The sequence below is a fragment of the Drosophila navojoa genome, chromosome 2 (assembly GCF_054131105.1).
Source record: "Drosophila navojoa isolate 15081-1374.11 chromosome 2, UAZ_NAV_1.0, whole genome shotgun sequence".
In the NCBI taxonomy this organism is placed as follows: domain Eukaryota; kingdom Metazoa; phylum Arthropoda; class Insecta; order Diptera; family Drosophilidae; genus Drosophila; species Drosophila navojoa.
Genome location: NC_142890.1, coordinates 33122735 through 33139579, shown reverse-complemented (window position 1 = coordinate 33139579; position 16845 = coordinate 33122735). Strand labels below are relative to the sequence as shown.

Below are 16845 nucleotides of genomic sequence, written 5' to 3'. Positions count from 1 at the left end.
TGAGTGCATCTGTTAAGGAAGTTGTCAATCGTTTCATTGTTGCCGAAGCCAAAGCCTCCAAATGGTAGATATCCTTCGTTTGATCCTGATGCTTTAGAACAGCCATTGATTCGCTTGTAGTGAATATGGTTGTTTCCTTTAATATGTTGCTGCTACTTCCAATTGAATCCCTTTCCGATGTAATTGTACTTGCAGTTTTAGTCTCCATAGTTGGTAGCGCTGCTGTGGTCATCAGTGGAGAGTTTGAGTCGGTATTGTCCCTGTTCTCTTCAGCTGCACATCCAGCCGCTGTTGCAGTCTCCGCAGAAGTTTGCTCTTCCGTCGTGCTGCCAACTGTGGAAATATCATCCATTGGTCGAACTTCCAATTGGATATCTGTTGATGTATCTTCAGCGATACTCAACGTCGATGTCGAAGTTGTGGCAGAAATTCCATTCTTGTCCTCATCTTCTATGCCCTCCGAATCCAATGTCGGAGTTGGTGGAGCCCAGATCTTCTTTATTGATGTCTTGTCTTCACCCAGCTTTGTTTTTGTTGTTACTACTTGAAGTTTATTTTCTTGTTCTGTAGATTCAGTTATATATCTTCCCATGTGGGGGCTGGCCCTCGGGTTGAAATCCCACTTTTTGAACACAGTTGCATCCAAAACTGCCTGAGATGCTAGCATCTCATTAGTGGTGACCTCGTCACTGTTATCGGAGGTGCTCACGCAATTTCGGATACTGCCTTCATCATCATTATTCAGCAGTTCCTTGTCCACTGGCAAATAACGTTTGTAGCGTCTGCATAAACAGTCCCACGCTAACTTGTAGTTACCCACTCCCATTGCGTAATTGCTTATCATTTGTACATCTTCTGTTTTGACATAAATTTGCAGGTATAGCAGTTTCGTCTTGTCGCTCATATCCTTTCTGTTGTGGATTATTTTGGTGAACTGCTCGAAGAACGTTGGCCACGTCTTAGGACCATTAAAGTAAGGAAGTGTTGGTTTCGGTCGCCTTGGGGTGTCTTCTTTTACGATTTGCAGATCCTCTAATTTTCTGTTAAGTTTGTCTAACAGTTCGTCGAGGCTGCATTCCAGTTCTTCTATTTCATCGCTGCAAGAGGAATGTTCTCCATATCTCGCCTCTAAATCTGCTAGCGCTGACTGGACCTTTTTCCATCGGAAAGATAGAAAAAAATTTCGTCGCTGTTGTTGCTCTCCAGGATAGCAGTCCCTTCTGCCATTTCTTTCCTTACTTTTACAGCTTTTTTATCCACACCACCAACTCTTCCATTGGCCACGACCAACCCAATAAAAACAGCTCTTGCCTTGATGTTTCTGGTATCGTTGCCCAGCTATGAAGTTGGCCTGTGTTTATGGCGTGATCGGCAACTTTAGTCCTGATTTCTGCCATTATGCCATCAAATATTTCTCGTTAAATATTGATGGTTGACGACACAGTTGTTTGTTTATTGTAGATCCATTGGCTTTTCCCGTTGGAGGTTTTTTTTGATTCGATCACTAGGTTGATCTTGCTGTGCCTCGAATCACAGCTTGGGTTGGTAAGCCAATGCACAAATCTACAATTATTTAGAACTTCACTTTGTACTAAACACAAACACTTTTCCTTGCGGACTGCATCGAAGTATTAAAATACTTCCTCCGGCTCGAAGGACCATGAATGAATACACTTGACTATGATGGTGTTTAGTTTCGTATTGATCTTTATTATTCTGAACCTGGGTTTATATACCCAGACTCATGTATAATTTCAACCCTTAAATCTGATGTATCTATTGCTGAGTGTGTAAGGCTCAGCATTGGGCTATTACATATTCTTATCTTATCGCTGAGTGTGTAAGACTCCGCGTTGGTCTATTAGCTATTCTTATCCTATCGCTGAGTTTGTAAGGCTCAGCGCTCGTCTCCTTCGTAATCTGACTCTGGGGTTGCAAGGGTTGGTCTTCATTTGTATATTTATGCAGTCCGTACATGTGGCCCTTATCGCTATCACAGCGCACTACCTGCTAGTCGCTGAGTGCGTCGGAGGCATGTATACGATCATCGTATATTCATATGTTCATGCCTGAACATTTAGTCTCCACAAATAAATAGTACTAAGGACACGATCCATAGCGACGAAAGATCGTCCCACAAGCTCATTTCCGTCGAGAAAATTCTTATTTAACGTCTTCAAAAATCAAATTTTTCCCACCTCCCATAGGCATACCATAAAAAGAAAATAATTTTCTGAGGAAAGCCTGGTAGACATTCTAAAAAAAACACCTAGACTCCAAAATTATAAATGGAAATTTCACTTTTTAAAGGATTATGGGAAAAATACAAAATATCTATCCTCTCTACTTCAGATACACCCAAAGACAAGTTATTGACGTCACCTCCGAAGAGAAACAAAATAATATAAAACATGTAACAAAGCTCCTCTAGTCGAGACTGCTCGACTACGAGATCCCCTGAACCCTACAAGCAACTGATTAGTCAATAATAATTCGGACACACACACGCATACAAACATTTTATACATTTTAACAAAAACCGAAATTGTATAAAATGCGTCTTAATATATAATTAAAATTTGGACACTCTAGCTTTAAAGATGTGGGAGATATATTTCTTTTTACTGATTTTCGATAAGGTTTTTTTATCAATAAAAAAATATCGGATTGAGTTATCGTTTTTTAGTGATAAACTCAATATGCGCGCGAAATATACGGACATTTAAAAAAAAAAGTTGAAGTCTCTAGCTCTGATATCTTCTGAAATCGACGCGTTCAAACATACGGACAGACGGACGGACGGACAGACAGACGGACAGGGCTAAATCGACTCAGCTCGTCGCCCTGATCAAGAATATATATACTTTGTGGGGTCTGCCACGCCTCCTTCTGCCTGTTACATACATTTTAACAAAACCATTATACCCTGATTTCCCATTTTCAATGTGTTCAGGGTAAACAGCCGATCATATGAGAGCCTATAGAAACGCTATAGAAAATAAAATTTAAGTATTTAGAAAAAGACCCGCTGAAATTACAGGTAAATAGAGAAGAAATCACCGAAAAACACAGTGAGAGCGCATCTTGCGCGAACAGAGAGCGACACCATTAGAGCGCACTCCCGTGCTCGCGCTCATAACAACAAATATTTAACAGTGGCTCATAATTAATAATTCACTGCTGCAATAAAATAATTACGTATACGTTAGCTGATTGGCAGCGGGATTTTGTTGTCGTTGTCCTCTCCTACGAGCACGACTATTCCGACCTCTATGCTCCGCCTCTCCTTCGTCCATTTTGACTTCTGCTGGAGGCTGAGCAGGTAGTCCTTTGACCAGTCGATCCAGAACCGTCGCTTGATATTTGAAGTCAGTTGCCATCTTTCTAAGCATTTCAGCTTGACGTCGTCGACTTGTTCTGTGGACGTGATTGGCAGAGGCACAAGCGTTGCTCCTATCAGGAAGTGCCCTGTCGTGAGCATTTCGCCGTGGATGGGGTTGCTGCTGGGAGCGACCATTGGTCGCGAAGTGAATTCGACCTCGACCAGCACTGTGGCCACCTCGTCCTGACGCAAGATTGCACTGCCCATTGCCTTGAAAAGCAATCCATTGGCTGATTTCACCGCAGCAAACATTTCCATATCCGCTGTGTTGCCCTGGCTTTGCGGCCCAGCGTGCGTGCAGCACTCACGAAATTAGTGGCATTGTCGCAATACAGCTTCCGGACAAGCCCACGTCGACCAACGAACCTGGATAAACACATAAAAAATTTATTCGAGGTTAAATCGGTGACTAATTCTAGATGCACAGCCTGCGAGGTAAAGCAAACAAATATGGCAATATACATTTTAACTGGCGATTTGCTACGGACCATAAAAGTACACTCCACTGATCTCAAATAACCTATTTCCATGTAAGCGATCAGCTTGACGATTGCCCATTATTTGGGATAAGGGTTTCGGCTTGTACTGCAAGACTCTCGAAAATTGACTAGCCAAACCTGCTGTCGAAGCAGGCCCATTAGTACTAGTGGATTGGCGTGGCAATGAGAGCGATGTAAATTCTCCAAATAAAGCGTCACGAGACGACACTTTTTTGGAAGCAATAAAGGAATTTTTTGGCATTATGTGCTAGTGGTGCCTTCAATAAACGACCTCCGACTCGTAGCAACTACAACATATGCTGCCATGCTGATGTGGGTGTAAAAACGGTGTCAGTTTTTGCAATGACGGTTGCAACACGATTGATTTCTTTATCTTTTTTCATTTCTTCGCTGAATTCAATTTGTTGAATTACAGATATGACTGAATATTAATTAAACTCCATGATACTATCAGAATATAAAGTAAAAAATTGAACAATTATTGAACAATTAAAAAAGTCAGGATAGCCACTAACAGCAAAAGCCTGATGTACAACATACCATTATTTACTAGCGAAATTTGTATCGTTTTTTAGTGATATCATTTTTTACTCGATATGCGCGCGATACACACGGACATTTAAAAAAAATTGAAGTCTCTAGCTCTTATATCTTCTAAGATTGACGCGTTCATACATACGGACAGACGGACGGACAGGCAGACAGACGGATAGGACTCGTCGCTCTGATTAAGAATTTATATACTTTGTGGGGTCTGCCACGCCCCCTTCTGCCTGTAACATACATTTTAAAACCCATTATACCGGGATTTCCCATTTTCAATGCGTTCAGGGTATACACTTTCAATAAGATAAACTATGAATAAAATCAAATCGCGAAACCCATAACGATAAGACAATATGTAAATAAGAAAATTTTATAGATTTAAGTAATGATACCTTCGTCACCCCGCTCATGATTAGACTAGTAAACAACAGCCAACACATAGCCCACCACGAAGAACTGCTGCCGAGTACGATTCTGCTGAATAACTTTAATGGTTCCTTCTACATCGGCGAAGAGAAAACCGAACTGGAGGGCACATTTCGGATCCAAGCCTCGAATGCGACATCACCCCTCTTAGAACTCAAATCACAGAGAAAGAAAGAAATAAATATTAAGAATACCTTGGAAATCGAACAAATAAGAGAAGACAATTCAAAATTAACAACGGCGAGCATTACGTCTTCAACGATCCTGGTGATCGCTGCCATAATCGCCTGGAAACTGAAGCAAAGCAGAGTGCCTGCAATAGGAGCATGTTACGTCGCAAGCAGTTCACGCGACGACAGGAGCCTATGTATTGGTGGAATGTACAAATAGGCGACATTCGACGCCAATGCATCTTTTTTGAGAAAGAATTAGCTTACCAGAAAAGAGTTGAAGAAGGCCATTCGCACAAGTAAAAGCGAATGCTTCTTAGAGTTGTGTGACTCAGCCGAATATGACCCTTGGGGCAGGACATTTAAGATAGTAGTTAAGAAACTATACGCAGGTAGAGAGGGGCAGCCTACGGATCGCTTGGAGCTTAGATCAATTGAGGAAACGCTCTTTCCAGAACTATGCCTCTGTGTCAGAGGCTGCTGATCATAGATCAACGAGAACTCAAATTGTTTTAGTTACAGACGAGGAAATCTTAGTAGCTCCCAGAGTTCTTAGAACTAACTTAGTTCCAGGGCCGGACGGGATCCCAAATCGTGCGCTAAAGCTAGCCCTCGCCTTGCCGAATGTTTAATTCAGGAGACCTTCCCTAAAAAATAGAAAACCCAGAACCTGATATTGCTACCCAAGGCTGGCAAACCACCGGAAGAGCCATCGTCGTATAGACCAATCTGCCTCTTAGACACCATGGGAAAGGTGTTTGAGAAACTGATTTGCTCTAGACTGGAGGCTTCTATTGCTAGCGCCGGAGGCCTGTCAATTTGGTTTCCGGAAGGCCCGGTCAACAACTGATGCGATAGAAAGTTGTTGGCCTGGCAACTTCCGCCATCCAAAGCACCAGATGGAGGCACGGAACGAAGCAATACTGCATCATCGCGATCCTGGATGTAAAGAATGCCTTCGACACAGCTAGTTGGGATACGAACGTGGATGCGCTATCACAATATAATATCCCTAAATATCTAAAAAAGATAATAAAGAGCTACTTCAGAGGAAGAACACTGGTATACAACACGAGTGAGGGTCCCCAAACTCATACAGTGTCAGCTGGAGTACCCCAAGTCTCAGTGCTGGTGCCTCTCCTATGGAATATCATGTACGTTGGCGAAGTGCACTTGGAACTACCAGCAGGTGAGCACACCATCGGCTTTGCTAATGATGTAGCCGTCGTCGCCATAGGCAAGGAGCTTAAAGATACTGAGGATATGTGCACTGCAAGTATCAATCGCATACGAAGCTGGTTGACAGGAGGTGGGCTCGAGCTAGCGGCACACAAAACCGAAGCCGTCCTAGTCAGCAGCATCACCATTGCTAGGTGTCATGATAGACACAAGAATAACTTTTTGCAGCGTAGCTCAAGCGCAGTCGCCTGTCTATGTGCGTGTGTGTGCGAATTATTATTGTCATTTGCTCGAAGGGTTCAGGGGATCTCGTAGTCAAGCAGTCTCGACTAGAGCTTTCTTACTTGTTTTTTAAATGTCAAATATTCAATAGACTATGTAAATCATATACTGAAAGTTTCATTAAATTCAGTTAAGTCAATCGAGGTTAATAAATGAACAAAAAGTTGGGCCAATTGACAAACGCACGTGCAGCAGCATTAAAACTTATTTTGAATCACATTGCGAATGAAGTGTTAGAATTCTTAACAGCTAGTTTAGTTTATATTTGCTAGAGGACGCTGCAGCAGTGAATCTATTTCAGTTTTACCATGGTATTAGAGAGCTTCATGAGCTCCAGAATAACGGTGTTCGAATTGACAGTTCGCAATATACATATGTATATATGAATGTATATATGTTGAGTGACATAGAAGCTAATCCGAAAACGAGCTGAGTGAAAGAGCGCGCTGCTCATACATTTATGACTCAAGGCAAAATATTCAGCCGAGCAAAAATGAGTTGAAGGAGTGGGATAGTGAGTTGATTAGTTAGCATACAGACGCGAAAACATGTAGCACGGGACTGTAGTGTGTGTGCATGGTTGTCGTGAACAATTGCTTGCAATATAGAGGGGGAGATTGTATGGAGATAGTCAGTGAGAGAGAGTAACGCAAAAATAGCGCATAGCATATGAAAATGTGATCTGTATGTTTGGGCGCTTGTATCGCATTGATTTCGTCAATCCGAGTAAATACGAAGTAGAAAGTACCTGCATAATCTGGAGTGATTCGACGCCTTTACGCTTTGGCATCTTTTTCATTCCGTTTTAAGGCTTCATTTATTCTCGCTCATTTAATGGAAGGCCGTAAGCTATGACGCCTTCAGCCACCCCAATTTTCACTTTTTTTATTAATTATCTTTTTTTTTTTTTTTTTTTTTTTTACTTTTGTTAATTAACATGGCCAATCAGTTAAGTGTGACAATAAAATACATTGTTTAAATCTATCTAATAAATACATACATACATATGTTTGTATGTATATTAGCGCTAGGACTTTAGTGTAAATATTAGAATATATCAATATTGCAATGCATAGGAATTTGTTATCTTTAGTAGTATTGATAATATAGTGTGTTAAACATTGCACACAGCAAAATAACATGCTTTTCGAATTATTAGTTGTTGGGGAACGTAATGGTTATGTTAAAATGTATGTAACAGACAGAAGGAGGCATCGCAGACCACACAGTGTATATACATGTATTCTTGATGTATGGCCCTGTATATCTGTCTGCCAGTCCGTCCGTCTGTCCGTACGTTTAAACGCGTCCATCTCAGAAGATATAAGAGATAGAGACTTGAACTTTTTTTTTTTAGAATCCGGATTTCGAGTTTATCTCAAAAAATCAATAACCCATCTCGGTTTTTTATCGATAAAAAGTCTGAGGGAAAAGCAGTATACATATTAAGATGCATTTTAAAAATTTTCGGTATTTGTTAAAATTAAGTACCCCTAAAGTAGACTAGATAAGAATTTCGAATTTTTTAGATCAATTTATGAAATTAATAATACAATAATACAACAAGTAAGAAAGCTCTAGTCGAGACTGCTCGACTACGAGATCCCCTTGTAGGGACAAGCAACTGATATTTTAATAATAAATAGAACACCCACACGCACTCATACAAACAAATACACGCACACACACACATACAAACACACGCGCACATACACACTCACATATACAGGCGATTGCGCTTGGATGCGCTGCAGTGTTGGCAATATTAGGAGAACTTATTTGTTGAATAATTAAATGCCTAGACGTACGATCGTTATGAAACTTTCAAAACGTAATTATGATGTTTAAATGTATGTGTATGCCGAAGCACAAATCTCTAGTATTTGATATACGACTTTTACAAAGATGACGGTGAGGTGGGGGGGTGAATCTTAATATACATTTTAAATTTGGAGACTCTAGCTTGAAAGATGTAGGAGATATCATTTTTTAAGTGATCTTCGATAAGGTTTTTTATCGATAAAAATATATCGGAGTGAGTTATCGTTTTTTAGGACGGACAGACAGACGGACAGGGCTAAATCAACTCAGCTCGTTGCCCTAATCAAGAATATATATACTTTGTGGGGTCTGCCATGCCTCCTTCTGCCTGTTACATACATTTCAACAAAACCATTATACCCTGATTTCCCATTTTCAATGAGTTCAGGGTATAAAAATTATTGGTAAGTGCACTTGTCACCTACATACAAGCGCGCCTCTTCAATTCGTACCCTAAATCGGTTAATCAATTCTAAGTTGAGATAGGCACACGCCAGTGTTCATGTCCCATGCGTACACGCATTCATACATATGTATGTATATGTACATATGTATGTGAGCAATCCTCAAGATCGACCAAACTAAAATGCTAGGGCCTAAAATTGCTACAGGCAGCAAGGCCTTCTCACACAGGCATACTAATGGTCATACATGTAGCAAGGGACTGTTTTGTGCGTGTGCACGCTCGTCGCGAAAACTTTTTCATTATGAGCACCAACGCTTTCATACCCTTCTCACAAATAATAACGAAAACGCAAATAATTTGTACAAGGTTGGCGAACGGTTTGAAGAGTTAGGTACACATGCATACATACATACATATACATATTGGACAGAGCAGAAAGTAGAGAGAGCGAGAGAGCAAAAATTGAGCACAGAGGCACCTTTTATTCAACATTTGACCATCTCGGTCGAACTCATGATTTTCGTGTATTTTCGTAGCCCGAACCTAAAAGTGAAGAGCCGAGCAAATACGAAATTGATAGGCCTCTTGGGAGGCAGATTTTTCGGTGTTGAAAAACTTTGTACTACATGTCTAGTCTATGTGTTCTTTTGTCAGTGGTTATATAGTAGGGACTAGAGGTAGGCACGGGCCGGGTTTTTATCGGGTACCCGTGGGCACCCGCGGCTACCCGTGGGTATGGGTTGAAAATTCTAATTTCGGGCTTTGCGCGGACGGGTGTGGGTTAGACTGGTTAATCCGTTTTACCCGAACAAATATATACATATATGACTCCAATGTTATGGAGCATATAAAAGAAAAAACCTTAAACTCTTTAGAGAAGCGTTTTCAGCCAACTTCCGTTCATTTGGTTGGTCTCGTTTTAGATCCCCTATTCAATGAATTAAGTTGTCAGCTGAAAAAAAATCATGTTTTAGAAATGAAAAATTATTCAACTGAGGACGCGACAATTGAAAACTCTCCGAAAAATTTTTTTTTTTCAACAAAAAACAAGTAAGAGAACTCTAGTCGAGAGCGCTCGACTAGATACTACCACTGACCAAACAAGACATAGACTAGACATGTTGTACAAAGTTTTTCAACACCGAAAAATCTGCCTCTTAGGTCCTATAGATTTCGAATTTGCCTGGCTCTTCACTTTTAGGTTCAAGCTTCGAAAATACACGGGTGCACAATCATTCCGCTTCATGCGCTCGACTGAGACGGTCAAATGTTGAATAAAAGATGCCTCTGTGATCGATTTTTGTTGTTGCTCTCTCGCTCTCTCTACTTTCTGCTCTCTCAAATATGTATATGTATGTATGCATGCCGTTTCTTCCCTTCTGTATACCTAACTCTTCAAACCGTTTGCCAACCTTGTACAAAAAATTTGCTTTTTCGTTATTATTTGTGAGAAGGGTATGAAAGCGTTGGTGGTCCTAATGAAAAAGTTTTCGCGACGAGCGTGCACACACACACCACAGTCCGTTCCTACATGTATGAGCATTAGTTTGCCTGTGTGAGAAGGCCTTGCTGCCTGTAGCAATTTTAGGCCCTAGCATTTTAGTTTGGTCGATCTTGAGGAGTGCTCGCATACATATGTACATATACATCATAAGTATGAATGTGTGTACGCATGGGACATGAACACTGGCGTGTGCCTATCTCAACTTAGAATTGATTGACCGATTTAGTGTACGAATTGAAGAGGCGCTTGTGTGTAGGTGACAAGTGCACTTACCAATAATTTTTATACCCTGAACTCATTGAAAATGGGAAATCAGGGTATAATGGTTTTGTTGAAATGTATGTAACAGGCAGAAGGAGGCGTGGCAGACCCCACAAATTATATATATTCCTGATCAGGGCAACGAGCTGAGTTGATTTAGCCCTGTCCGTCTGTCCGTCCGTCCGTCCGTCCGTCCGTCCGCCTGTCCGTCCTAAAAAACGATAACTCATTTATATATATATATATTTTATATTTTTATCGATAAAAACCTTATCGAAGATCGCTTAAAATATTATATCTCCTACATCTTTCAAGCTAGAGTCTTCAAATTTGAAATGTATATTAAGATGCATTTTAGAATGCAGAAGCAATCATCGCGGACCTCATAAAGTATATATATTTTTGCTCAGCACGACGAGCTGAATCGATATAGCCCTGTTCGTCTGTCCGTCCGTACGTATGAACGCCGAGATCTCAGAAAATATAAGAGCTAGAGAGCTGAAATTTTGTGTGCACACTCGTGTATAAGCAGTACGAGCTTGCTTTATTTTTTCGATAACTCATCCGATAACTTTTTTATAATGATCGAATCAAATCGAGAATAATCGAAAAATTGATTTTGTTGTTTTTGAGCCTCATTGGAATACTATTGGACGTGGAGACTTCAGATTTACTGTGTATATATATATGATGCATACATACATTTTGTAATTTACAGATACCACGCCCCCATCTCCCTAAATACGGTAAAACGTATTTTAAGTACTAGAGAATTTTGCTTTGGTAATGTACACACATATTGACCATATGATTACGATCTGAAAATTTCATTAAGATTGTGTGTTTACAAAGTTATTCAACAAATAAATTCTCATAATATTGCCCACACTGCACGCAGCCCAAGCGCAGTCGCTGCTTACTGCGCAGTTAGCAGAGTGCGGGCGCGTGAGGGTGGATGCATGTGTATGGACGTGTGCGTGCATAAAAGAAGTGCAGAATGATAAGAATCAACTTGGAGGGCTCAGGGTATCTCCTAGTCGAGCAGTCTCGACTAGGGCCAGCTTAATTGTTTTATATAAAAACATGTAATATTTCTGTAAATAATATTGTAATTTTTAACAGTTACTTTTACTTTAAACAACAACAAAGATGTGGGTGATATACTTTTATGTGTGATTTCGATAAGGTTTTTATACTCATTCACGATAGTGAAATGATAATATTGCTTTTGTGCAATTTCCGTCCGTCTGTTCGTCTGTCCGACTGTCCGTATGAACGCAGTCCGTATGAACGCAGTGTCTACGACCAGTAGACGCGTGGCAAATCGAGAAAAACTGAACTTTATACAGTATTAGGGCTAAACTTAGCTACTAAATTGCTTATGAGGTGTCAATGAGTAATCCGCTGTCGGTAACGCCCGGCTGCACCGTTTTTATACCCTGAACCCATTGAAAATGGGAAATCAGGGTATATTGGTTTTGTTGAAATGCATGTAACAGGCAGAAGGAGGCGTGGCAGACCCCACAAAGTATATATATTCTTGATCAGCACGACGAGCTGAGTCGATTTGGCCCTGTCCGTCTGTCTGTCCTTCCGTCCGTGCGTCCGTCCGTCTGTCCGTATGTATGAACGCGTCGATCTGAGAAGATATAAGAGCTAGAGACTTCAATTTTTTTTTTAAATGTCCGTATTTATCGCGCGTATATCGAGTTTATCACTAAAAAACTATAGCTCATTCCGACACTTTTTTATCGATAAAAAACCTTATCGAAAGTCAGTTAAAAAATTATATCGCCTACATCTTTCAAGCTAGAGTCTCCAAATTTGAATGTATATTAAGATGCATTTTATACAATTTCGCTTTTCGTTTTTTTTATTTTTATACCCTGAACCCATTGAAAATGGGAAATCAGGGTATAATGGTTTTGTTGAAATGTATGTAACAGGCAGAAGGAGGCGTGGCAGACCCCACAAAGTATATATATTCTTCATCAGCACGACGAGCTGAGTCGATTTGGCCCTGTCCGTCTGTCTGTCTGTCCGTCCGTCCGTCCGTCCGTCCGTCCGTCCGTCTGTCTGTCCGTATGTATGAACGCGTCGATCTCAGAAGATATAAGAGCTAGAGACTTCAACTTTTTTTTTAAATATCCGTATATATCGCGCGCATATCGAGTTTATCACTAAAAAACGATAACTCATTTCGATATTTTTTTATCGATAAAACTCCTTATCGAAAGTCAGTTAAAAAATTATATCTCCTACATCATTATAGCTAGAGTGTCCAAATTTTAAATATATATATATATATATATATATTTTAAATATATATATATATATACACGTATTTTATACAATTTCGGCTTTTGTTAAAATTTACCCCCCGCCCCTATATCCATCCCCTCACCCTCATCTTTGTAGGAGTCGTATATCAAATACTAGAGACTTGAGTTTCGGTATACACATACATCATGATTACATTCTAAAAGTTTCATTACGATCGTACGTTTAGAAATTAAATTATTCAACAAATAAGTTCTCCTAATATTGCCAACAATGCAGCGCAACCCAAACGCAATCGCCTGTATATGTGAGTGTGTGTGTGCGCGTGTGTTTGTTTGTATGCGTGTGTGTGTGTGTGTGTGTGTGCGTGTGTATGTGCGAATTATTATTGAAATATCAGTTGCTCGAAGGGTTCAGGGGATCTCGTAGTCGAGCAGTCTCGACTAGAGCTTTATTACTTGTTTATATTCCTTTATTGACAGTTTTTATAATAATACAAGATGCAAGTTGCGTGGTGACTAGGATAGTGTGCGATGCATGCGGGACGGCCGAAAAGCATTGCTTCGCAAGCACTGTGCGCTATCTTAGCCTGGGACAGCTCGACTTCTCATTCGCTCGACTCTGCGGAGCTCCATCATCACTGTGGCCGCGAAAGTGCTTGTTAGTTCCCAAGCTTCCTCCGATTCCCAGCATGGCGTTGACAATGTTGTCCGCTCTGATGGAGCGGCCCACTGCCTCTTCCAGACGACGCCTCTCCTCCAGGAACCGTCCACATTCGAAAAGAATGTGGTTGGCGTCTTCCACATGTCCTCGCTCGCACCAGGGGCACTCGTCAGATTCCTCGTGGCCAAAGCGCTTCAAATAGGATCTGCATAAGGTAGAAGTTTACCTCGCCGTGCTTGCGCACCCATGGTTCAAGCTCCGGGATGAGCTTGTGCGTCCACCGCCCTTTGGCTGAGCTATTCCACTTTCTTTGCCATCGTGCAATGCTGTTCGCCCTGATAGCGTTGAGTCGCGCAGGCGCGTGCGAATTTCGCTCCACGGCTTCGGCGACCAAGTACTCCAGTGGTACCATACCAGCTATGACGAGCGCCGCGACATCGGAGATAGTCCTGAAAGCGCAGCTGATTCTGATTGCGCTCTGTCTGTAGATCGCGCAAATGCCCCGGCTGTAGCTCGGCGTTGCCATCGCTCTTGCCCATATGGGCGCAGCATAGAGGATGACGGACCTAATGACGCTCATTAGAAGGGGACGTCGTTGATGTTTAGGTCCCCGCGTGTTAAGCATAATTCTCGAGAGAGCTCTACAAGAATCAGCTGCCTTTTTTTGCACATACTCTAAGTGCTCGCGGAAAGTTAATCTTGTGTCTATCATGACACCAAGATACTTTATCGCCCTCTTTGACGCAATGGGGACGCTGCCGATCTTTATATTGGCAGTTTCCACTCTTTTGCGACTTCTGACTAGGACAACTTCAATTTTGTGTGCCGCTAGCTCGAGCCCAGCTCCAGTCAACCAGCTTCGTATGTGATTGATACTTTCGCTGCACGTATCTTTGAGCTTCTTTCCTATGGCTACGACAGCTACATAATCAGCAAAGCCAATGGTGTGCGCACCGGTTGGTAGTTCCAAGCGCAGTACGCCGTCGTACATGATATTCCATAGGAGAAGCCCCAGCACTGAGCCTTGGGGTACTCCAGCTGACACTGTATGAGTTTGGGGACGCTCACTCGTATTGTATACCAGTGTTCTTCCTCTGAAGTAACTCTTTATTGTTTCTTTAAGATATTTAGGGATATTATATTGTGACAGCGCATTCAGTATCATATCCCAACTAGCTGTATTGAAGGCATTCTTTACGTCCAGGGTCGCAATAATGCAGTATTGCTTCGTCCCATGCTTCCATCTTGTGCCATGGATGGCGAAGGTGGCCAGACCAACAACTTGGTTTAGCGCATCCGCTGTTGACCGGGCCTTCCGGAATCCAGATGGATTTGGTGACAGGCCTCCGGCGCTAGCAATCGCAGTCTCCAGTCTAGAGCAGATCAATTTCTCAAAAACCTTTCCCATGGTGTCTAAGAGACAGATCGGTCTGTATGAAGATGGCTCATCTGGTGGTTTGCCAGCCTTGGGTAGCAACACCATGTTCTGGGCTTTCCATTTTGCCGGGAACGTCTCTTGTATTAGACATTCGTTGAATAATTCAGCGAACGTATTAGGGTGCAAGGCGAGGGCTAGCTTTAGCGCACGATTTGGGATCCCGTCCGGCCCTGGAGCAGTGTTGGTTCTAAGACCCCGGAGAGTTAATATGATTTCTTCCTCTGTGACTAAAACAATTTCAGTGCTCATTGAGCCCTGATCAGCAGACTCGGATGCGTGTGTATGCGTGTGTGTGTGTGTGTGTGTGTGAGTGTGTATGTGCGAATTATTATTGAAATATCAGTTGCTCGAAGGGTTCAGGGGATCTCGTAGTCGAGCAGTCTCGACTAGAGCTTTCTTACTTGTTTTTTCTTCGCCTTCGACGATATCGATATCCACCCGCACACACTTTTTGTTTTGTAACCATTACGAATATGTATAGTCTTGTCCGAAAACAAAAATCAAACATATATTTAATGCTTCTGTCGAGCAAGTTACGTTTTATCATTAAGCACAGAACTTATTGACCGGACACACAGTGTAAAGACTTTTGCACACTTTTTTCGAGCATAAGTTTCCAGATCACTTCATATTTGCTAGGCCCCCTACTTTTAAGCTCGGTCTACGAAAATATAGGAAAGAGATAAACAAACTTGCTGTCCCTCTCGATTCTCTCTAAAATATGTACATTTGTACAGATATATGTATATGTATGTATGCATGCTGCACATATAACAGCTCACAAAAAAATTAAATTTCTTCGCAGCAATAACCCATGTCAAACCATGTGTCATGCTCATGCAAAATATTTTTGTTATTATTTGTGGGAGGGATGTGTATTTGCATGATTCTTATGACTGATACATCCTTTTAAAAGGGTCCATTCGACCTGTATATTTATTCTTATATGTACATATGTATGCATATGTAAATTTTACCTAGGATCGAAAATGGCATCCAATTTTCCCACTATGTGTAATCAGGTACTACATGTTTTGAAAGACTTCCTTCTGATAGCCAAGCCCACGATCATTGATACAAAATATAAACATGATTCTACATTTCGAACCCAAAATCTTTCACACAATTTTAAGTTGTGGTAGGCTCACGACAATGTTCATGTCAAATGCATTCCGACATACTCAAGCATATAAATACTCGTACACACATGTTTGTAGCAAGGGACTGTACGCTCTACACGAAAAGATTTTCATTATGCGCACCAACGCTTTCATACACCTCCCACAAATAATAGCCAAAACACAAACATTTTGCATGAGCATGGCACACTGTTCGAAGAGTTCTGTATACTCTTCACTCAGAAAGGAAGACATGGGTTCCTGTCACGAAAAAATTTTAATTTTTTGTTAGCTGTATATGTACATATTTGGAAGAGCAGAAAACATCGACAGAGAGAGAGATAGAGAGAGAGAGAAAGAGAGAGAAATAATGCTGGGGAAAGCAAGGGACTTCGCTTACAGATCAACCATTTCAGCCGAGCGAATGAAGAGCAATGACTATGCGTTCCCAATTTTTCGTAGCCCGAAGCTGAAAGTAAGGGGGCCCAGCAAATACTTATGATCGAAAAACTGTGTTACTTCAAAAGTTTCAAAAAATTATATAATGCCATAGAAATAAAAATGATATAGAACAATTTGATGGTATCTCCCATTATAGTACTAATTTAAAAATCAACGTTTTTATTTAGAGCGCGGAAGTTGGGATGCGAAGCATTGTTATGTTGGACGAGCAAGGAGGTAAGATATTGAAAAGGAAATAGACCAATTTTAACAACTGATAAAAGTAGAAAATACGTTTAATTAAATAATATTAACTCAATATGTTGATGATAACAGGATAGTTTCAACTAATGACAAATTGAAGGGAATTGGCTATTATTTGAGTGAAACCTGCAGCGACGCCGGTATCTACAAAACAATTAGATAGG

At 41.1% G+C, this 16845-nt stretch overlaps 1 protein-coding gene, 1 long non-coding RNA gene and 1 pseudogene across 4 annotated transcripts in view; 2 read left to right on the top strand and 1 right to left on the bottom strand.

Moving 5' to 3' along the window:
• LOC149092497 (uncharacterized) overlaps positions 1-16845 on the top strand; it is a 171868-nt gene that overhangs the window by 72746 nt on the left and 82277 nt on the right. The window lies entirely within an intron of this gene.
• The window catches only part of Snap25 (Synaptosomal-associated protein 25kDa), a 95697-nt gene that overhangs the window by 23951 nt on the left and 54901 nt on the right, over positions 1-16845 (top strand). For 2 of the 3 annotated variants that reach the window (XM_089261335.1, XM_089261342.1), the window contains exon 4: positions 16606-16654. The exons of the other annotated variant lie outside the window; for it this stretch is intronic. In XM_089261335.1, coding sequence (XP_089117461.1) covers positions 16606-16654 — 49 coding nt within the window. The remainder of the gene's footprint in view (positions 1-16605; positions 16655-16845) is intronic. 3 annotated transcript variants of the gene reach the window in all.
• LOC149092500 (uncharacterized) lies at positions 3175-3704 on the bottom strand (annotated as a pseudogene).